The sequence below is a fragment of the Athene noctua genome, chromosome 1, assembly GCF_965140245.1.
Source record: "Athene noctua chromosome 1, bAthNoc1.hap1.1, whole genome shotgun sequence".
Lineage (NCBI taxonomy): Eukaryota > Metazoa > Chordata > Aves > Strigiformes > Strigidae > Athene > Athene noctua.
The window spans coordinates 57,164,950-57,189,406 of record NC_134037.1 but is presented as its reverse complement, the minus strand read 5'-3'; the positions used below and the strand labels follow the sequence as shown (position 1 = coordinate 57,189,406).

The window sequence follows — 24,457 nt, the reverse complement described above, 5'->3', positions numbered from 1 at the left end:
AAAACCATGTTCCAGTTGCCAAGTGGTGGTGCTGGATTATCTCCACTTAAACAGTAACTGCAGAATGGAGGAGAAATGATTGGGGTTAGATTTAGCTGCTACCTATCTTCAGCTGAAGGTTGTCCTAACAGAAATACACAAACATTGCCCAAGTGATGAATGCATTAGCAGCATTTAGAAGATGAAGGATTTAGTCGAGTACTGCAGTGACCACCTTCATGTAGTGTGGACGGGGAGCTTGAGGCCACAGGTCTACATCTTGCCTGACTGGGATCTTCATTCAGAACAACATGGAGATCACATAGATCAGACGTTTAAAGGATTTTCAGGCTAATTTTTAGTTGGTCCTACTTTGAGATGTGCATGTGGGAAATGTGAACCAGAAACACCTTTCTTTCTCTTGGTGTACAGAATGGCATCTTTCTTTTCTTCACTTATTTTTCCTGCCCATTACCCTGCCTTCCCTGCCCCCACATTTTCCCCCCCCCCCCCCCCCGTGGAGTGGCTATAAATAAGATTAGCACAATTCCCATGGTGAATGTCAGCTATCTAGCACTCCCTTTCTTTGCTTCGTGCAATTCAGAGCTAAAACACTAAGGTGGGGTTTTTTTACTTCATGAAAAATCAATAACAGAATGTCTTTTCCTTGTTCAGAAATGAAGTGCTGTTTCACAATTATATATTCAGGGAAAAAGTGTTTTATTTTAAAAATAAAATTTGTTTTGCTCCTAGCACCCCAGAAAATGAAGACCCCAAACTATTACTTGAGAATTTGGGATACAAAACTTTTTATTTTTCTTTATTCTGCTGTAGAATGTGCCAAAATAAAGATGTTGCTCTACTCCTGTGATTCAGACCATCTCTGAGTAGCAAGAACAGATTTTCTGGTCTTGCAAATATTTTCTCACTAGGTATTTTTTTACAGTCAGCTGCTTCCTCATGGAAGTTCTATTGTCACTCACTGGAGCATGGAAACTGTCATGTATAGTCTCACAGGTCTTTTTGGCTGTAGCTGCCTTGCCACCAAGGTGATGTGGAGGAGAGCTTTTCTTCTTTTTATGAGTTTCTTCTTACAGAGAAATGACTTGCTTTCCTCTTTTTGTGGCCTCTATTGGAAACGAATTGGTCCTTTGGTTTTCATCAGTTGGTTATCTAAGTATTTGGTATAAAAAATAGTATTGACATCCCTGTAAATTAGAAAATTAAAACAAAGGCAGGTCATTTTGAAACATTACATTTTCCACGTTCTAGATGAGCCTCCTTTTGTCTTAAAATACAGTTGCCTAACTCTATTATATGAATTGGATTACTCTAGCACTAGTTTTAGAAGAATAGACTAAATACATATTTATAGGGTTTTTTTTTCCCTTGCAATAAACTGCAGCATTTACATTAAGTTTAAAACTCTTCAGACAGCAGTAACTCCCGTGTAGATTAAGAAGTGTACAGATTAAGGGTATATTGTTTTACTTGATTAGTTTAATGTATTAGCTACCACAGTGAACAGAGTATGAGTGTACTTGATGAGGGGAAAGGGAAGGAAGAAAGGGGACATTTCAGGGTAAAAGAGGTCTTCAAATATGCTTATAGGGTTTTGTAGCTGAAAAATACACGTGATTGAATATTCAGTGTGACTTTTTCAGTGTGTAGGACTACAAAGGCAAAATTACAGACGATCTCCTAAGTTCCCTACAGACCTGAGCTTCCTGGTGCTTCTTTACACCTATGGATGATTTCGCAGATTTCCATTCATCTAAAATACCTTAGTAATGACAGTGCAGAAAGGTGACTTGAGAATTAGCAAGAGTTTTGAATTTGACTAGTAGATAGAGTGTAGCTTAATAGAAGTAGCAGTGGACTGGAATTTGGAAAATTACAACTTTGAATCTCAACCGTGTTAGCAGATTCATGAATGTTTCTTTTGATTTTTTTTTTTTTTTTTAAGACTGTAAGAAAGAGAAACTAGGTAAAGAGGTGTCCATACAGTTTTGAACTAGTTGCTGAACTAGCGTTTAGTTTTTTTCCAAGTGTTTGGTGTTACTGATGCACTTTTAGATGGTATATTAGGAACAGTTTGCTGTAGATGCCCCGCTTCTAGTAGTATGGTTTATCACTACACTGGGAATCATTTTCCCCTCTCATTCTCCAAGTACTGGACACAAAAGGAAGTCTCCAGCTGGAGCATCAGGAGACCTGCCTCTGTGTGTGACATTTTCTAGCATGATGAAAAATACAGTTCAGATCTTGTCGAACAGAACATGCAGCTTCATCTTCCATTTCAGCTCTAAGGATGTTTGGGATGGATATGACCTTGGTTTTAATTTTATCAAAACCTTCCTTCAACATGTTGTTTTATTTTTTTTCTTTAGGCAGGGACAGTCTCATTCGTATGTTAAAACCAGTATTTTGCTTACAAAGTACTTTCCGCACTAGATAATCTGCTGTGTGTTGGTGTTCTTTGGTGTTCTTGGACAAACTGTCCTTGCTCTTGTTTCAGTTTCCTTTCTGTAGAATGAGAATTCTAAGGCTAGTTTCTTTTTAAGAGATTTGGAGACCTACAAGTGACAAGTACTAATTGCTGTTGATGGAAGTGATATTTATTTTTTTAGTGTGAACTCTTTCTACTCTTTCTGCTCATATTAAGAAGGTGCTAGGGCTTCCCCCCAGTTTATCTCTTGAGGAAGGAAAACATCTTCACACAGTGACACAGATGTTCAAATGCACCCTTACATCATACTGCTACTTTTGTTAGAGACAAGTACGTTTCAAGTACCCCTCATAAACTCAAGTGGGAAAGGTTCATAATCTGGATTGAAGCCAAACAGTTTAAATATCCGTCACTTACTCCACACACAAATTGTGTGACTACCTTCCATGCTTGTGTGGTTCCTAGTTTCACACAGTCCAGTGTTAAACTGGCTGCATTTCTTCTGTTTGTCAGTGACACAGAAGTTTCAGGCCAGGATTTTCACATGTCTAACTTTTGAGATTCCAGGACCTCATTTGTAAGAGGTGCAAAGCCTCTATACTTCCTTTGAAATTTAGAAAGTTACACAGGCGTATGGTGTTTCCATGTGAGGTTTGTTTTGTTTTGTTTTTGTTTTTCCAAATGCTGGGGCAAGTGACTGAATAATTGTTGTTTACATGATGATATGTGATGTCCCTGCCCAAAGCAATGGAAATCTTTTCACAGTAGGTCCGTGTGCTGTCCTACTTGGCTTGCTGGCTGAAACACAGCTAGTTCCTCCAAGGGGGAATTCCTGCAGTGGAAGCAGAAAACATGAGTATGCCTCTGATTTTTCCATCTGATTTTTTTGAGGTAGTCATCGACAAATGTAAATGAGTACTGTACTCATGTTGTGCAGACCTCTGACATCCATAGACCTTACTAATTCTGCATGAGACTGGTTTTGTAGAGAACTTGTTTTTGTCTTCAAATCCCTAGTAAGGTGGATTTAGTAAATTCCCCACTTGCTGCTGGTTATAGAATATCCTTGGGGTTTTGTCTTTCTTTTAACCTGTGTTCATGGTAAAAAAGGCTGGAGAATAACAAAGATTGGGGGGGATTGGTGTGTCTGTGTTTCTTTGTTTCTGCTAACTGTTTTGGTTTATCAGCCTAAAATGGAGTGGAAAACAGTGTATTGCCTAAGGATTACTTCACCATGTACTATCAGTTATAACATGTACAGAAGTTGCACCTGCAAAACTTGAAATGCACAGGTGCCAGTAATTTGGCTAGACTTCAGTCTTTCTGCAAGTACACAGAGGTCAGTTCTGGATTGCCATTTTTAAATAAAGTGTGCTTTTGTGAGTTTGTGTGAATACTTAGGTTTGTTGTCATATAAATATTCTGAACATTTCTGCTTTATTTTTGTGGGAGTGTTTTGTTTCTTTTTACTTCAGTTAAATGTGGTGATTACGCTCATGGCTCCCGTTTCTTTTAAAGTCATGAAAAGCTAAAACAAACAGAATGCAGAAGAAGAGAGACTCCATTTTCTAGTTTAGGGACAAAGACCCTTCACAGAATCTGAAGACTCTCCATTTGAAAAATCAGGACCCTTACTAAAGAAATTGCAGAGCATCAGTTTTCTCCAAATGTATACTCCTGCTTCACACTAGAGTGACTTACCTCCCTTGCAATATGTTCGCACGTTTTCTTAAGAGAATCTGATGCTCTGTGTTTATTAACTTCTTTTAAATTTTCTTTTCCGACTACTGCACAGCAAGTATGCTTGCCCCCCTCCCCCTTCTAATACTCACCCAAGTTGCACTCACTCTCTTTTCATTATCCTCTTGTTACAGAAGAGCTCCTGTCAGTTTCTGTGCAAGACTGATGGCCAGCTCTGCTCATCCTTGCAGAGTTCCTACAGGCTGGCAAAAAATAGACTCCTTTTTGCTTGCTTTCTAGGTCACTTTTTGTTTCCACTATTTTTTGGCTGTGAGCGGGAGTAATAAGTAATGAATGAGCAGTCAACATGACACTTAGTAAACTGGTATTTGTGGATATTGGCAAGATACATTTAACATAAAGGTTTTTGTATACAATCAGAATGTGATTGAGGATTCCTGAGTGCAAATGGCTGAGGTATTTTACTTTTAGGGGTGCTTCCATTCATCATTGATTTGTACGTTATCTTGTCTTCCCAACTATTTATTTTTTCTAATCTATTTCTGACTTGTACGTTTCATAATATTTTGTCGTGAATAATGTATGTACAACATTTGTGTAACGCTTAAAACAATGGTCTTTCTGTGGCCTCTGTATAACTGCAGTCACATTTTGGTCATAGTGCTTTCGAGACCAGAATAGGAAACAAAAAAAAAAAAAATTAGTTTAATTGAAGGTTTCACTAAAATCTTTTAAAAAAAAAAAAAAAAAAAGTGAAAAGAAAAGTTAAGTTTGTCTTCCTTGTGGAAGCTCCCTTTCAGCTCCAGCGCTTTTTTTTTTTTTTTTTTTTTTGTAAAGAACATTTGAATTTAAATTTAATGGGAAGATAAAATGAACACTTAATAAAACAAGTGCTGCTATACTTAGGAAAGACCCAATTGTTATCAGTGGAAAATTCCAGGCGCTGTTGCTTTTAACGTCATATTAAGTGGCACGTAGAAGTGGTTTGTGTTCATAACATTTGCCAGAATATAAATGGAGAGGATTTCTGACAAAAATAATATTGGTGTTGCATGGAGTATAAAGGAGTATCTTAACACATAAAAGCAAGAGAAGTGTAATTGTTCGTAGGAAGATAAGCAGAAGAGGGTGTATAATCTAGTGTGCAGCTCTGGGAGTGCCGGTTTCACCCTTTAAGAACATAGTAGCTTAAGGTGGCAGAGATGAGAAAGCCACAGCAGACTGCTGAGTGGCTGCAGCCTCTTGGAATGAGGCTGTCCTTGACTTGTACAGTAATAACATGCATCTCCAGGGATCTGGCAGAGTCTTTTCAGAGTTAATATATTGACTTCTTAGTTTGTTGTTTGAGGCTTTTGCAAATACCATCAAGGATGCTAGAGGGAAGGAAACCTTGCCAGTTAAGCAGTGGCCAGCATTCCATTTCACTTCCCTTACTAATCCTCTGTTGTATTCCTGTTTTATTTAGGAAGCCCTGCTGGGTGCAGATTGTGAGCATGTACAGATCTTTTACACATACAGTCTCTGACTGTAGGCTTGGACTGTGCTGCTGGTCCTGTGTGTGCTCTCATAATTCAGATAACCAGCACAGGCAGGACTATTTCAAAAGATAAGAAAGTGCAGGAGGCTTTTGTTTTTATCCTCCTATGCCACCTTCATATGGAGGTTCCTTTTCTTGAAGTGATTGCATATATGAACACCAGGTCTTAGCCAGTAACTTGACACAGCAACTGCATAGTAGTATTTTTTTTAAGTTTAGAAAATACTCAATCCACAAACTGATACTTTTGGAGGGTTTGGCACTCTCAGGAGTTGAGATAATTCAACTTGTGTTTGTGCGTTCATACTAATCCAGCACAAAGCTGTGCCACTGCAAAATGTGTTGCCTCGAATGCTGCTTTTCCACTTAACATCGTGTGCCAGTGCTAGATTTCACGTGGCCTTGTATAGTGAATCTGATAGGAGCCTGACCCAGATACACCTGAAGGTTATTTGTATGGGATGGAGAGAGAGCATAGGACTAGGGCTGTCAGGAGAGACCTGAAAGGTATGAATGTTTGAAGTGGTGAGAAAGGGCAAGAGAACAGTCCCCCCTTCCCTTTGATGGCAGTGTAAATTTATGACCATGCGATTGCTATCAAAACCCTGTAACACTGCCATCAGTAGCAAATCTCTGCTTTTTTTTTTTTTTTTCCCTTTCATGGTGAATAGTATACCTGACCTTAGCATTTGTTTTCTCCCATCTCTCTTAGTATCCCAGCAACCATGTACTTGCTGTGCTTTTCTCTTAATTAATTTGTAAGCTACTGTGGTAAGGGATCGTGTCTTCCTCTCTTGCTTGTGGTTCTCAAACCTGACCTTGATAAAGTTCAGAAGCCTCAGCTGCAGTATAAACAATGCTGGGGAAGAAGTAAATGTACAAATAACAGTAACTTGTAGGACAGTCAAATTCCTCCCTGGCTTATTTGGGTCAAGTCCATGAGGTCTCTAATAAAGTGTGTGTAATGCCTTGTGTGCAATGGGGATTTCGTTTGTGAAGGAGGCTTCAACAGTCTTGTAAGAAGGGTAATGGCTAGAGGGAGTGCTGCTTTTAGGAGGTATTTTAATGCTGTTCCTGTTTATTATTTCCCTTTTTGAAAGCTTTCCACTTTCTAAAAGACACAATGATAGTGATGTTGTCTGTAGATAGTCAGCATTAGCATTTTAATTTTTTATTGGAAAAGTCTTAAAAAGTCATACAACAGATGCAATAACACAGCTCCATCTAACCGAGGAGAGTTGTGGTGACACCCCCTCTTGCAGAACAGAACAACTCGATGCAATTTTAAACACTTAAATTTGTTAGAGAAGGAGCAGGTTAGTGCACTTGCAAAGGACTTCATGTTCTTCCTTCATAATGTACAATACTGCAATGCCAAACTGAGTGGGTCTGATCCTACAATGGCAAAAAACCCACATGAAAATGGAGAACAGTGGGGATGTGGGGTGGGAATTATCCTTTTTTTGTTTATTGTTTCGCTAATTTTGAGACTCCAAATTACGAGCGCTGATTTAGACTACCTTAAACTGGGATAACAATTAGTGCATCTGTCACTCTGGCTGCCTATTCTGCAGAAATCTTTTGTGTACCATCCATGTAGTTTAAATGTGGCTATATATTTTTAAGGTGAGCCTTTTCTTAAATGAGTTCTAATCTTGTTTTTTAGTCTGAGGTTGGAGCTAACTCTGATTCTCCTCTTGGCATAAGGTAGTCAGTTCTGTTCTTAATCACACATACTTGGTCCCAGCATAATTTAACCCTAACACCAAGAAGTCCTGATGTGTCATCAAGTAAGGACTGGCTTGCCCTTTAGTTCTTTAAACTTTATTCAGTGTCAGTCTTATAATCTGAATCTTTCAATTGCTTGTGAGATTCTTTTGCTACTTTTCTTCTTTTTAGTTTGTTTGGGTTTGGTTTTGGTTGTTGGCTTTATTTTGGTTTTTGTTTTTTTTTCTCCTGATACTCTTATACTAAATTATTGTATCTCAGTTTTCATTCCATCAACCTTGGTTTGTATGGACTGTCAGCCTAGCAAACAAATACTTGGTGTCCGATTTCATTTCTCTTCAGCCTTTGTGGTATTTAGATCTTTACTCATAAATCACTCTTTCTAAGCTTTTTAATCATTAGAGTTGCTCTTCTCTGAACATGTTCTACTATTTCAGTGACTTTCTGGTAGTACAGTGCCCAGAACCGAACATGTTCTTCCAGCTGGGTTTATGCCAGCGCTATTTAAAGTCACTGTCTTATTTGTTCCCTCACCCCCTTTCTTTATGACCTGACAGGTCATATATAGGCAATCCACACTTGCATTAAGCTGGTTTTCAGGCAGGTTAAATTGTGAACTCCTGTCAAGCTTATTCTTCCTGTTAGTTGTGGTCTCTCTTATACAGACATGCAACCTGCAAAGTAATTAAAATAAAGTGTGTGTTTGGGAATTTTTTCCAAGCTGTATTGATTATTTTTTTTTTGTAACTTTTTTTTTTTTTTTCCATGCTGGGTTTCACCACTTGCTCTTGGCAATGCTCACCTCTCTACGATATGTATGTATTTCTCAGTACCTCACAATTTGATGATGTTTCAATTTTGACTTTAGTTATTGTCATCCTCCTCATTAAAAATTCCCCAAAGAACACCATGTGTACCATGGCTGGAATCAGGGTACAAAGGCATAATTAGGTGTTCTCTTCCCTGGAGATCTTCTGCTGGAGATCTGTAAAAGTATAGCAAAATGTGATACAGCGTAGGTGTTGCTGCCAAGAATTGTGGTGATTATATCCTGCTGAGCAGAAACACTGTCTTCCCTAAATGGCAAAGGTGGAGAAGAGTGGAGCAATAAGTGGGTGGTAGTGAAATACAGACACCACAAGCCAGGATTTCTTGAATTAGTCCATAGCCTTATTTTTACCTATCTGGGAATCTGTTACAGTGCTTCTTTTGTGGATGTTCTTTCTAGTACATTTCAGCAAGGCACAGCCTCTTTCTATAGAAATGATTCCTTGCCTTAGTTTTAAAGTGATATAAAATTAGGGCCTGATTTCATAGTTGCAGCCTTTTCTCTCTTTTTCTTCGTGAGAGCTACCAGCTTTGTGTTTTGCTGGCAAGAAGATGGATCATCCTCCGAGATTGTCTGAATTAAGGGAGCCGTTGTGACCTGAAACACTCAGCCTAATGTTAGGAAGAAATCTGGGTGCAGAGAAAGGGATGTATAAATCCTTCTTTCCTTACCCAGGGTGGGGAGCCGTTGCAGAGCTCATCAGTGACCGTTGCTCTGCCCTGACAGATCTAATCCTTTTCCCCTCATAGGGGAGCAAAGAGCAAGAGCCATCTCTACGATAATAATGCATTTCGGGTTGCTGCTGCCACATCCACCTCTTTTCTTCCCCATCACTCAGAGAGGTGGCAGGGCAAGTGCCTTGTCCCTGAGGCACAGCCCGTGGGGACACTCCTATTTGTTTCCTCCACTGTCAGTCGAACAAACAAAGGGAACCGTTTGTGCTCCTGCTGACATTGGTTGCACTGATTCTTTGTCTTGGATTAGCTCTGGGTGCAAGGAATTCTCTTTCTCCTGTATAATAAATGCCTGCAAAATGCAGCTAGAGAAGAACGATATATACAGAGGTGGGTTTATGATAGCACAGGCAGTGCAAACAGTTGGCCGAAAGGGATCATTCACTTGGCTAGCAGAGTGCCAAAAGTTATGCTGTTAGTAATGGGCTGTGAAAACTGTAGAGCTGTAGTATAGACAGTGCTAAATTATTTGAACTGCAACTTCCAGGAAAAAAAACAAACAAACAAACCCCAACAAAAAACCCCACACACTTTAAAATCCATTGCTTTTTTTAAGATTAGCTCTCATTTTGTAATTTTTGGACTTCACCTTTACTTTGCAATACAGCATGTTACATGGAATGCTGTGCTCCTCTGTGCTGAGACACTGAACTGCTTCAGGCAGAAACTGTGACCTTGATTGGAGAAGATAATTTTAATTAGCACAATTAAAAAAACTAACCATTATTGGCCCAAGTTTTCCAAATGTTGTTACCCGCTAGTCCAGAGAAAAATTATTTTCCCACTGTTAAGAAACATGATGGAATCAGTCAGCAATGTGTGTTCCCAGCAATAAATATTTGCATATAGGCTAGTACAGCAAAGATTTTTTATTTTTTTTTCCCAGAAGCTATCTGTGCCTCAGCAGTGTCTTGAAGGCTTGCCAGGTCATGAAAGTCAAGGCCAGGCCCTTGTCAAAAAACAAGCTATTCAGGACCTTTGGATGCCACTGTGCGAAGGGTACTGTTTTAACTGAACAGATGTCCTCAGTCCAAAGCTGATACTCTTGGAAGAGGTGCCAGGCAACAAAAATAGTTGTATTTTTTAGGGCAGATGGAAAAGAATGCTGTGTGTTTCAAGCTGGTATTGTATTTTGTAGTTGGGGAGAATTCAAGTTGAGGACTTGGAGTTGTGGATGCCTTTCTGTATATGAGTCCTAAAAACGTATCTTGCTCTCACTGTTTGGTTTGATGTTCTTAGGAGACAAAATACTCGAATCTAAGTGGACCACCTGTGTGTTACCACACCATTCAAAGCACTTCAGAAGCTGTTTGGAGTAGTCAACACCATGTGCTCATAAATGAGTGAAGTGTCTTGTTATTCTGGGAAGGGCTAAGAAGTATTTTTAGCATATTCTTTTTTATTTTTTTTAAATTGGCTGAAATATGATATCAGAAACAAAAATATTTTTTTGTTATTTGTTCAGACTGCCAGATTGAAGAATTGAAGCCCACAGCTATGATACAAAACATGTTATTTGTTTGTGTGTGTGTGTGTGTATATATATATATATACACACACTCCATAAGATTACATATATTCCAAAGCCAAAAGCATCTTGGTCAGTCAGCTGAAGAGGCCTTATGTATTAGATTTAGAAAAAAAAAAACAACCATGCATCATTAGCATCTAATTGACAAAATATTACTCTGTTCTTAACTTTGCAAAGCTTATTGCCTTGCTTTCCAGCAGCCTTAATATTTAATTGACATCTTGTATAATCACTTATTGTACCAAAGTTGCAGGGTTTCTTACTAATTTTAGTGCAAACTATTATGTTTACAAAGGTGCTAGATTGAAGGGACTTGCTTTGAAGAATTTTGCTGTTTTTCACCGCTGATGACTTCCAAAATGTTTTCAGATAAGATGGATTCATATTTAAATAGTTTTTAATATCTTCATTTTTATAGCTCAGTCTTAAAGGCAAAATTCACCTTGCTCAGTTAATAGGTTGATTTGGCTTTATAAAGCCTTGTATTTCCTGTTTATCATGTCAAACCCTTGTGGGTTATTTCTTTTGGGTAGAGATGGAATTTCTGGCTCTGAAAAGTAAGGACCTAATCCCAGCAGCATTAAGGACTGCTTCTTTCTCTTTTTTTGCCTGTAACATAATGGTATTGAGGTGGAGATAGAAAAGCATTCTTTAGCACCATAATGGGAGAAGGAAAGGAAAAAATTTCATGACACAAAATACAGTGATAGTTCCTGATGTTGTCATTTTATACTGCATGACATGGCATGTGTGACTAAGAGAGATTTTCACTGAAATAGTTTTGTGCTGGTGCTTGTTAATTCAGCCAGTCATGTGGATAACTGTAATACAGAACAATATGTGACAATCCTAAAGTATTCTGTAAGCACCAAAGACGACTTTGAAGTTATCTGGTCTGGATTGAGCGATCCAGGCAAAATTAATTTTAGATTCATTGATCCTTAAAGACTCTGCACACATATTACAGGAGGAGTCATGGCTTGATATCTTTTCTAAGTTTTATTAGCCTGCTGCCCAAACAAAAAAAAAAAAAAAAAAAAGCCAAGGTGATATCATCAATTTAGTATGTTTTAATGCTAATATTGATCATTGTGCATGAAAAATGAAGCAAGACAACTGTTAAATTGATTGCAAATGTTAACAAATGGATGGTAGATCTTAATCCAAGCAGCACTTAGCTTTGCCATTCCTTCCCTCCCAGTAGAGTGCAGTGAAATCTTTAACTTAATGAGCATAGGTTTAATGGACTGACTTACTAGAAATTGCAGATGTGACAAATTTTATTCCCACAAAACTTTAAAACATAGAATATGCTTCAGTAAGCAGTTGTATGAGGCACTTCTTTTAGGTGCAACAATTCAGAGAATTTTCAAATGTTTTCTGTGTTTTTTATTGCATGTGGGATGTAATCATGAATGAGCATGATAAGATACAGAATAAAATAAGATATAGGTTAAGAAATACTAACCATAGTCATAAATCAGTGAACAATTTCAAGAGCAAATTTGATTTTAATATTTCACATTTTACTTTTCCTCAAAAAGCACTGTTTATCCAGTCGATACGGCCTTTTCAATAAAGATATAATACTGACAGGGAAGACAATCTAAAGGTCTAAAGCTATCAAACTATCTCATTTGTAGTGATACAAGAATTGCAGCAGGATATGAACATTTGTGGTGTTGTCTCAATTATGTATTTAAATTCTAAATGAGTTTTTCATCTCAAACTGCTTTTGGAGCTATGAATTCTTTAGTAGAGAAATGATAAAGTTTTAAATCAGTGACACTGAGCTGAAGTTTATTTCAAGAAACTTGTATATAAATCCAGTTGTTTTATATAAAGCAAATCTGAATTAAACTGAAAAACAACTGTTAGATTTCTGAAATTACAAACTGTTTTGTAAATGCGCTAATATCTGTTATATTATTTATTCTTTTGGAAGCTAATTCTACAGTTGTTCTATGCAGGTTCCAACTGGAACATCCCGTCAAAGTTATCCAGCTGCCAGCTATCAGGACTTCAGCAACTGGGAATCTCTAATGAAAATTAAAGAGGGGCTGCTAAGACAGAAAGAGATTGTGATCGATCGGTGAGTAACCTGCTCCTGATGCATTGATTAGATCAGATGATGTAAAAGCTATGATGTAGAAACTGACTTTCAGGAGAGCTGCTTACTCAGTAAAGTTGTTAGGTTCCAGTCCAGCAAATATTTATACATAAATATGTGGGAGCTAATCCTTGATAGGAGAGAAGACTGGCTGCTGGCTGAAAGCCTTTTACAGAGTTGGAAATTTACTTACGAGTTTAATGCCTCTGCTATGTAAAAGGGAAAGCAAGACCAACAACCAGTTCTGCTGTCAGCTTCTCCATCTTAGCTTCTTACCAGTCTGGGGGTTTGTATGTGCTTGTACAGGTCTTAGAAGTGACTTGGAAGATGAAAATTGATAAACTGTATTGCACTGATTTTTGTTTCCATGACAAGTACAGAAGTGAAATATATTTGAAGCCAGTTGATAAAGCTTTGAGAAATTGGCCTTTACAGTAACATTCAGTGGTTAAATCCTATTCAAATGCTCATACAAATTATTCTGATGATAAAATAGTAAATCCAGGATCTATATGTCAGTAAATAACATCCCTTCTTATTAAAATCGCTACCAATCTGAAATGGGTATTGGCAGCAGCTCACTGCTGTTATGTTTCTAATCTGTCTGAGGTAATTTCTGGAGTTCTTGATGTTTGGATAAAATGAAGCCTTAATGAGGAAAATGTGCTTTTAATAAAGGGCTTCAGCTTAATGAAGCTTACACTAAATTAGCAGATGTCATCAGGAGCTGCAGTTTGGATGTAGGACATTTAAGAAGGGCATTTTTATATTTTGACATAATTATCATTTGGCTTAGTCTGTGTTTTAATAATAAACTCTTGGCTTGTGGCTGAAAGAGGAGTGGTTGTTCTGATCTTGAAATAGTTGTGCCCTCTTAGTCATAGGTTGCTCCACAGCCTGAGGAGAACTGTATAAAGCAGGTGTGTGTTGATCACAGGAATGTCAGGCGGCCATTATAAATGTTTTTGTATTTCATCTAACAGTTCCTCTCTTTTAATGGGTGGAGATAGACAACTTGGGCATAATTTACTTTGGGACCAGGAGAGTTATGCTTGTGCAAGATCTGTTCCTTCCTCTATTGCAATAGAGCGAGGAATTGCAGTGGTTTAAGGTGTTTCTGCCCCCTAGTAATCTGGCTAGTACCTCTGCTGGCATTGTAGTGATGAAGGGTGGCATCAGCTTCCCCAGTTTGATGTGGCATGTTAGTATGTGTTTGCATGCCTTTGCAGCTGAAGATGTTAGATGAAGTTATGAAGTGCAGATGCTGAGGCACCGGCACACCATCTCTCCGCCAGCTCTCCTCCAGAGGTGGTGATCTCCCAAGGGAGAAGCAGTTAGAATGGAAACATCCTTAATTGTTGCTTAGATCTGCTCTGTCAGAGCCTTTTGACCAGCTGCTTAAAGGCTGTCTAAATTACAGTGGGTTTTTTTTCAGGCTTGCTATAGTGCTGTAATGCTGTATAACCTGCAGCCTGCCTCTCAGGGCCCAAGCTGTCAGCAGCATTTCTAAGTACGTTGCCCATGACGGCTGGGGGCAGTCTTTGGTGCTTCTGCCTGAGCACAGCATCCTCTGCACTTTGCGTGAAGGCTTGTTACACAATGGCAAGTTAAAAGGCAGTTTGTGTTATTCTTCTCACACTGGAAATGTGTTTACAGTCAAGGGTGAAGTTTCTGAAGTGACAGCTTGTAACAGTTGCCTGCTACTGTTACTTGATACAGTCCGTGTTGAGGAAGAAAAGCTGTTTCTTGATACCCAGTGGCAGTGTGCTGGTTCTTTTTTTTATACGAGTTATACTTTCATGTGACTTATCAATAATGACTACAGTTTTTGCTAGATTTCTGACCAGAAGTCAGTTGAGATGATTTATTTTAGTTCAGCTGAAAAGGCAAAATACACTCTGGAAGCTATTGAAGCGAAACAAAGACCATTTAGTGATGTTACAGTCATTTCCTTTAAGTAGACTCTTCGTGTTACAGTTAAGCATGTTGTAAATTATAATAATACAGTGTAATAATGCATCACAGAAAAGGATCTTTTTTGAATATTGAACCTCCATTTGGACAAAATACTTGCCTTAAAAATATTTTGAAATTAAATAAAATTATTTAAAATAGTTTGTATATTTAAAATTAATACAAAGTGATGTTGCATATTTAGAAAGATTTTACAACAGAGGGTTTTTTTTCCTTTTTTAAGAAGAGGTAAGTGTTTTCTATGACAAAATAGTTTTGGTTTCACCCATGGAGAAAATGGTACATAGCTGCTGTTCAAAATTCTAGAAACAGAGCTCCGTTATAAAGCACCAGTGTTATATTTCTTATTAGATGGGGCATTAATAAGACTTAAGTGTGAATAATACTTTTCTTCAAGGCACTAAGGAAAAATTTGGTATTATCCATATTTAACACATGAGGACACAAGGCCTTGCACTGAGGTGATGTTTGAGTGTAAACCTAAGTCTTCCAGCTCCTGGTCTTCCTGAGTTTACTTTAAACTTCTTTTCAGAATTTTAATTTATTTGGGATAGTGACCTAAAATAAAAATACAAAGTTTGCTAAAGTGTGGTTAATTAGGATTCATGGTGGTGGTAGTTAAATTACAGCATTTATGCTTTCAGGAAGTGGAGGAGGAATTCTTTTGTTGACTGAGATTCGGTAGTAGGTATTTGCTGAGAAGGCCCTTCGTAGCTGTAGTTCTCAGGGTTTTAAAAGGTGTCGTCTCCTTAAGTCATGTCTCATGCTGAATTTACAAACTGGTAACTGGAGGATGCTAGCAAGATTTAGTTTAATTCTGGGGAGACAGAAGCTTGTGAGAAATGAATTAACTTCCTGCTGCCTGGAAGCCAGAGGAGCGGGATAGGTGGAGCAGGATAGCAGCTGACATGGTGTTCCACACCCAGCTGTTTGCTGCTGACAGGTACAAGGAACAGCTGGATGAAAAGCAGCACACCAGGAACACCCTTCTTACCCTGTCACCAGCCTTCCTTTCAGCCACAGGGTCATTACCCAGTATTTGTAAGATTAAACCCTTTTCTGTTGAGAAGTGCACTGGGGCACCACTGATCCACGAGGTGGGGAAGATTAACATCACTTGCACTGCACGCCTTGTTCTGCATAGTGGTGCTTAAATCTGTTGATAAATAGGAAATGGAGGCTGTGTATCTTATCCTTAAGCTGTTCTACCTTTATCTTGCTAACAAAAGGGAGGAGGAGCAGAAGGAAACAGAAACCTGCTTCCTGCTTCCCTTCTTTCCTCAATGATAAAAAGGCAGCAAAAATCCAGCCCTTCTGGATTATATTATTAAATTTCCTTGTTTTGCATCAGAAATCTAACAGTTTGGAATAGCTGCAAGCAAGTTTCAAAGAGTCATTAAAAATGATTCAAGGAATAATGCTTGCAGTGTAAATCATCATACTTGGATACTTTGGTGTGTCACTAGACATTCAAAGCCATGAATAGAATTTTTTAAAAACAAAAAAAAACCACTTGCATCTGAATAGAACAAGTAGTTTGATTCTTATTCTGTACAGTGTCTTGAACAGCATATTTATTAATAGGTTAACTAAAATTGATTTACGTAGTCTGTTTGGCATAACAAATACATATTTTTAAGTATGAATGTATACATCAGCATATATGGGTGGGTTTAGAAGCGGTTTTGGTTTGTTTTTTAAAACTACTCTAGCAATCACTGCCGATTTGATGAATTAGAGCCTGAAAGTGTTTTTTTAAGTTTGCTCTTAAAAAATGAGATGAAGACCATACTTTTGGAAAGAGAAAATGTGCCATGGGGAGGGGATCCTGGTGTGTGTGTGTGCACACAGAACCACAATGGCACTTCCTAAAGGTGTGTGCTGTATTTTCTTCACATAAGAGCTGTTGGTACAGGCTGTAAATAAGGACTTAAGGATTTTGTCCGTAAGAGGAAGTATGCTGCTGTAACACTTATTACTAGAATGTCTGTCACCTACTGTACAAAATAATTGGATTATATCATTGCCTTACTTCTCTGGTGGTTTAGTATGTAACACTACATTATATTTAGCACCAGAGGGAGCCAACCGTGTTTGTATTGGTTTAGAAAATGACAGCATCACATACCAATTCTTTGTGTTGCTCCACTGCTCAGTACATTCATAACACTGAAATTGCAGTGTTTGGTACAATTATGAATGTCTCTTGAGACTGGCCAGCTGCTGTAGAGATCTCTACTGTGGTTCTGGCACTCTTTGTTTGGGAGGGACTGCATATAAGGGGTATGTGAATAAATGCCAAATATCTGAACATATGACATAAGCTGCTGACAATAACACTGTGAATGCAGTGTTCTCTTTCCAGACAGCTTAAGGGCATTTGAATAGCTTGTAAAGGAAAGGTGGATGTAGAAGTATAATTTTAGTGAATAGCTGTCATTCCTCAGGGCATTGTAACACTTACATTCTTAAAATAGTTGCTAAATCATTAGTTTTCCATCCATAGCTGAATTATGCTTAGATGTTTTCACTGGGACAAAAGAATTAGATTTTGTTTGCCTTATGTCAAATTATCCAGGCATCAGTATTTGACATCAAACTGTAGGTGTTCTGATAGTGTTCGTGTTACTGCTAGTGTAAAGCTGTAATTCTCTTAATTTGGGGTGGTCTGTTAAGATCTGCAGTATTAGTATATTCACTTGAGTGATATTTTGATGTTATTTTTGAGGAAACTTTGAATCTTGATGCCCCCCAAGGTCTGAACACAGGCGTATATAACTGGGAGTCCTGTGCAGGGAATAGGGCTGTGAGGAACCTCCTCAGAGTGTCTCACTGTGTAAAATAGCCTTTGCTTGCAATAATAGCTTGAAAAATATGCATTTACCTTTTTCTGATATCACTAATCACCCAAGTAACCTGTGGTTGAGGCTTTTATATCTTGGGCTGGTAAACTTTCAGGAAGATTTTGTTACAGAGTAATTATTCTACCAGTTTTAAAAGTTCACCTTTTCAGAGATGAATACTAATAATATCGATGAAATGGGATTTGTTAACATTAGTTTTTATGTAATAAACTAAATCTTGGCAGTAATGAGAGGACATAGGGCTAGAAAGGACCTGTGTAACCTTTCTGCTAGGCCCTAGGGAGGACAAGCTGTAGTGGTGGCACTCCTGAAATGTTTGAAGACCTATATCTTGACTTTTAGTGTGGGACTTAGATTTATGCTAATATAAGTCTCTTAAAAGTTGAGGGGAGAAAGTACTCCTCTGGCAGACGTGGGTTTCTAAAGACTCTTTCATGTTAGAGTAAATGAGGGGTAAGATGGATTTATGGAGAACAGATAAGTTGGTCCCAGGTTGAAGAAAATGTTGTTTATTTCCAGATGAATGCATATATGAATGTCTGTGTAAGCATGTGTCCACAGTTTGCTTGTCCTGTGTGAACATGAGAAAATGATGTGAATGACAGTTACGTCATACTAGTGTGTGAGACATGGAGCAGCAATTCATATGTTAAGCGGTTTATTTACTATTAATACTGGTCTCTGAAGACAGTCCAGGTTTGTGCATGTTGAGCTGAGTGATGTTCTCTGCTATCCATATCTTTTGTACAGACTTGAACTTTCAAAGGGGATTGTTTGAGCTAAAGGACAGAACTACAAATTAATTATAATTGACATCTGCCTCCCCACAGCTGATATTTCACTCTTATGGCTATAACTTTCTTTTTGCTCATTTAAATGAATCCAGTTAGCATCAAGATAGCACCAGTAGTTTTCCTCTGGATTCTAGCCAGCTTCCTAACTAAAGTCACAGTCATCCAGGATGGGAGGAGGTTGGCTGCCATTTCATGGGACATAGTATGTTGTCTTCCCCATGTCTATCTGCAGAGAATAGTGGCACAGGGAATATGCACCACCAGAAGCAAGCTCTTACGTCCGTGGGCAGAGAGACTGCAAATTTAGCAGACCTGTAACTGATTACCTTTTTTTGGTAACTCCCTAGCCCACCTTCAAGTGTTTTCTTAGTCTGACCTTTAAATACAAATGTCCTACTGAGATGATGCTCTTATCACTGAGGCCAGTATTTGGCCTGCGTTTCTCCCTTCACTGATGTGCAGAAGAGCACTTACTCTTGATATATCGCACAGCAGTGCTGGGGAGGGACACAGCAGAGTCCCTCTTCCAGCTGCAGCAGCTTGACTGGGCAGTACCCACGGTGTGCATGGAGAGGAAGGGGAGCTGCAGCAGTGCTGCCTGGGCTCTTGCCTCTCCTCCTTATCAGCTGTCCCTAGTTAGTCCATCACCTTCAGCATCATCCCAGGGCCCTAGCTCCAGGGACTGGCCCCGCAGTCTTGCTCAGGCTCAACATTGTTCGTATTACCATAAGACTGTCCCTGTTTTTTACCCCACAGCTCCTTCAACACCAGTAACATCTCACTCTGCTCTCTCCCTTGCAACCCCACGAGAGCCAGGGGTTCTAGGGGAGCATGAGGGGGTGGGCACGGGTCACGATCCAGTGAGGTGCTGAGAGCTGATGTGCAAGACACAGGAGGGATGCTGGTAGCTTCTCCTCAAACGGACAGGGCAGCAAAGTGTTAGTGCATTTTCTTTTTGTCTGCATGTACCAGCTGAAAGTGAGCTGCTTTACAGACCTGGCTTTAGGCAAGCTAGAAACAGTTACTTGATGGTGGGGCATACTGATGGTCATTAGAAGAGAAAAGCATAGCTGGTCTGTTGTTTTGCTGTTTGCAAGGGCTTTAAGAGTGGGTTTTTTCTTTGTGTGTGTAATTGGTTGAAAGTATTCTGCAATTTACTTTTGTCTCCCATCCCCTTAGCAGTAAAAAGATAGACATTTGAGCTGGATTTAGTGAACTGTCCTTCTTATACACCTGATGCTCAATATTTATTTTCTCTCCAAACATAGTGGCTTTCAGGATCAAGGGCTTTTTTTTGCTTCTACGGCAAAGGACGTTGTCAGAGACCTGTCAGAACCATGCTGGCATATATCATTTCATTGGTTTCAGTCTTTTGAGTGTGGGCTTTTAGCTTCCTGATGATTGACATACTTCAGTTTGATTTAAATTGTTGGGCTTAACACAGATGTTACTGTGTGGGAATGAAAATATCTGTGGCAGGCAGGAAGTCAGATTAGGATAACTACTCTCCTTAAATGCCATAAAAATAATTACATAGAATCAACATCTTCAGTAGCCTAGTCTCTAGTGCCAGTGGTTTGTGTAGGGGTAATAGTTGGTAATTCTGGGAAAGGTGAGAGAATGGCATGATCTGCCATGAGTTTTTAAACTTTTCCTTTCTTAGAAAGTATCATTGATCTGCAGTAGTGAAACCACGAATGAAGCCTTGAAATTTTGTTTACAAAAATAAAGAATGCTCGAGGAAATAAAAGGGAACAAAGAATGTGTGCATTTTACAAGACCTGGAAGTAAGCCAAAGTCATTACTTTGTGAAAATATTAGGGTTTTCTGTAAATAATCTAGCTAGCATGTAAATAACTAACATTTGGGAATTGGGACAAAAGAGCTGGTTGCAGGGGACTGTAGAGCACATAGCTACAACTTGATTCATATATGTTGGCTAACCTGTCACTTCAGCTGGGTCCATCAGAAAGAATGTACCTGGGAGCAGCACAGGGAGGATTTGATCTCAGGATATTTATAAATTATGGCTGAATGTTCTGAAAATGGGGTGAAAAGGCATATTCCAGGATATCAGTAACATTTTTAGAAAAAAAAATAATGATGATAGTAAGGAAAACATAACAAGCAGGTTGCTTCTGAGAAAAACAGCCTTAAAATTATTGTGTGTGAAGAAAAATACAAGATAGTGTCTTTAGTGCAGAACTCTTCTGTGAGTAACTGCAGTGATCTTCTGTGTACAAATCTTCTGCTAGTTCGAAAGGAGTTTCAATTCTTTTTTTGTCTGTTTGCTTCTGTACCACCACCTCCCATTCCTGGAGACAATATTACACCTTGAGGGACAGCTGAAAAGATTTGTGCCAGAAGTGTTTGTGAAAATAATGTTGCTAGTGTCATGTTTATAATAATTGATTGGATAGAAGAGTTAAAGTTTATAAATCTTATGGTGACATTTTCTTCTAAAACATCATCTTAAATAAGGAACTCTTCTAAATGTCCCTCTGAAAAGGATGGTTTTCTTTCCTGCCTTTTGTGGCTCTATTTTTTTAAAAAACAAACAAACAAGCCCCACCCAACAACAAACAAGGTTTTCTCCCCTCTGAGTCCCTTTGGTTAGTTAATGACTTTAGAGCAGGGTATCACCTTCTTTTCTCCTTAAGTCTGAGTGTAAGAGGAAGGGATGTGTCAGGACAGACACTTGAAATGGAATAGAGTATTTTCTCTTTGAACAGAGACGCGGAATGAAACCATATGAGAAGTCCAGTGACATTTACATAATCTGCCAGTAACTCTTACTTTGCCATCAACATAGAATTGTAGCACTCACTCATTGAAAAAAAAAAAAAAGGGAATTTGTGAAGGAGAGCTGTTTCCATGGTACCTAGGTACAGTATTTTCACTGAACCTGGTTGTGTGAGCTGTGGTCTGATTTCTGTAACGGCCAGTCTGACAGGTGGGCTCCTGTCAGATTCCCCCATGCCTTGAGCTCAGGCCACAACCTGTACCCACTTGTATGCAGATGGCTTCTGGAATCACAAAACCTTGAGAGGCTTGATGACTGGAGACTTAAGTCCTGTGTAAGACTGAGTGATAGGAAATTCCTGTGTTGAAAGTTACAGGAGTAGGTCAGAGTGATACAGTGCAGCTGTGTAACTCCAATGTCTATGGCAAAAAAAAAAAAAAAAAAAAAAAAAGATATTTTTGTCTTTTTAAACATCTTGAACCCTTGGGAGATTTGATGATGTTAGTAGGCTCCTCAGAGAAAGGGAAGAGTGGAGGAGAGTTTGCCAGCATTGGTCACAACAGAGAATTTTGATCTGCTCTAGTCTGGCCCTCTGCAAACACAGATGATGTGCACGAGGTTATAAACATTATATGTATAAACATACAAGCTGAGAGTAGCATTGCTGTGTAGAAGGCAAAAATCCCTCAGTTTCAGGATTATTTATATCTGGTTTTGGCCTACCCAGAGTGTCCGTTGCCACGTAGCTGAGCAGAAACTTGAAAGCACTTAACTGCTGAAGGTTGGTGGGCGGCTTCTTTTTTTTTAAAAAAAGTGCTGGGATGATTGATCAGTAATAGGGAAGCTTCTGGGGACAGTGTTCCTGCTGTAATACGTGAGCTGTGTTTGTGAGAGCATTTGAACTTTCAACACTCCCTTTAAATAAAGCTCACAGCCTGTGGTTATGCAGCGGATTAATAGTAACAGCTGTGGGCTAACAGAGGATTAAAACTGTCTTAGTGTATGAGAACATCAGTGATAAAATGCATTTGGTATGAAGTCTCCAAAGACTTACAGGATTGTAAATAGTAAATATGTTCCTATGGTGTTTATCTTCTATTTTGTTTGTGACTGCTGGGCTGTTTTCTGAATTTTTGTTTCTGGGTGCCATAAGGTTAATGATATTTTCAGAGATGTGTATGCAAAGAAGTTGTGTTGGATGTACACAGCCTTAAAACATCTCTACGGTGTGTTTTGTTTGCAAGGTTTTGTAACGGTGGAGAATTTCATGCTTTGCAGAGTGAAAAGAAGCAAGCTCGTTACACTCTGTGCTAGTGTGGCTCTATTTCATGATGGATTAATTAGTCTCACCTTTTTTCCTACAGGGATTTGGTAGGGTAGGGAAAGGATTATGAAAGGAAATATGGTAATGTAGTTCAAACTACATTGGAAGTTCAAAAATATTTTAAAACATTTATTCCAGGCTGTAGTGTTTAGTTTAGGCTATTGAAATCCTGTGTGTGAAGGAAAGTACTGCTAAGATCCAATCAGCCACAAACAGAAAATCATGTAGTGCCTTCCAGGGATAGGTGACAAACTGATAAATATTGTTAAAACACATGGGGCAAAGATATTTTAATAGATCTGTTGAGTAAGTAATAAGGTGATAATGAAAAATTACTTCTGTTCATAGATTAGGACAGCACATGCTAAATAATTCTGGTATCTGTGACCAAGCATGCACAGAAGCCATCAAGGCTTTATATTTTCTCATATGATTATACAAGCTCTTGGGCTCATATAAGGTCTCTTACAAGTTAAGAGCATGTTCTTTTACCTGATCTTCAAATCTGCTTCTCTCAAAGTAAGTTTGAAGCTTTTTGTTTGTAATGTCGTCATATAGATGCCAACCAGAACTATACAAAGTATTTCAGTGTTACATATACCCTTTATATTTGTACAGGCTTGTTATATCTAGATAGTGGACCAGAAGAGGGAAGCCTCAAAATCACCTGTGTTGATACAGAATATTTTAAGACTTGCTATGGAGTCACATAATACATTCAGTTGCTTTGTTTTGATGAACTTGCATTGAATGAAGTGTTCTAAGGTATATACTACCAAATTACAACTTGTTTATACTGTTTTTTCATTCATTGCTGTTCTTTATAGATATAAACCTGTTGTAGGCATGCATCATGTCTGCTGCAACATGTACAGATTAAAAATTTAACTTCAATATATTCACTATTTTGAAATACTACATTCCTCTTGTAAACTGGGATACAGTTGGTTGATGGCCAGATAGAAGAATGTATGTGGCTAAAATATTCCCTTTAACAGGGTTTTTGCCCCCTATATTTCCTCTTAAAAACTGCAGTTGGCATCTTTTCCACTAATACATCTCGTGTCCCACACAACATCCTTGTCTCTAAATTGGGGAGACATATATTGGATGGATGGATGGACCCCTTGGTGGGTAAGGAATTGGCTGGATGGTCACACTCAAAGACTTGCAGTCAATGGTTCAATGTCCAAGTGGAGACCAGTAGTGAGTGGCGTTCCTCAGGGGTCAGTGTTGGGACAGGCACTGTTTAACATCTTTGTTGAAGACACGAACAGTGGACTGAGTGCACCCCCAGCAAGTTTCCCAATTACACGAAGCTGTGTGGGGTGGTTGACATGCTGGAGGGAAGGGAGATGCCATCCAGAGGGACCTGGACAGGCTGGAGAGGTGGGCTTGTGCAAACCTCATGAAGTTCAAGGCCAAGTGCAAGGTCCTGCACATGGGTTGAGGCAATCCCAAGTACAAATACAGGCTGGGTGATGAGTGGATTGAGAGCAGCCCTGGGGAGAAGGACTTGGGGGGTGTTAGTGGATGGTAAACTGACTGTGAGCCAGCAATGTGCGCTCGCAGTCCAGAAAGCCAACTGTGTCCTGGGCTGCATCAAGAGAAGTGTGGCCAGCAGGTCGAGGGAGGTGATTCTCCTGCTCTCTACTCTGCTCTTGTGAGACCCCACCTGCAGTGCTGTGTTCAGCTCTGGGACCCCCAGTGTAAGAAGGACATGGACCTGCTCGAGTGGGTCCAGAGGAGGCCACGAAGATGGTCAGGGGGCTGGAGCACCTCCCTTATGAGGACAGGCTGAGTTGGGGTGGTTCAGCCTGGAGAAGAGAAGACTTTGGGTAGATGAGACTTTGTAGTGACCTTCCAGTACTTAAAGGGAGCCTACAGGAAAGGTGGGGAGGGAATCTATCAGGGAGTGTAGGGATAGGACAAGGGGGTAACAGTTTTAAACTGACAGGGGGTAGATTTAGATTAGGTATAAGGAAGAAATTCCTTATAGGGTGGTGAGACACTGGAACAGGTTCCTGGGAGAAGCTGTGGCTGCCCCCTCCCTGGCAGTGTTCAAGGCCAGGTTGGACGGGGCTTTGAGCAGCCTGGGCTAGTGGAAGGTGTCCCTGCCCATGGCAGGGGGTTGGAACCAGATGAACTTTAAGGTACCTT

At 39.2% G+C, this 24,457-nt stretch overlaps 1 protein-coding gene across 2 annotated transcripts in view; it reads left to right on the top strand.

Annotated features, from left to right (window-relative positions):
* CEP85L (centrosomal protein 85L) overlaps positions 1-24,457 on the top strand; it is a 121,653-nt gene that overhangs the window by 75,356 nt on the left and 21,840 nt on the right. For both annotated transcript variants that reach the window (XM_074896201.1, XM_074896202.1), the window contains exon 4: positions 12,459-12,580. In XM_074896201.1, coding sequence (XP_074752302.1) covers positions 12,459-12,580 — 122 coding nt within the window. The remainder of the gene's footprint in view (positions 1-12,458; positions 12,581-24,457) is intronic.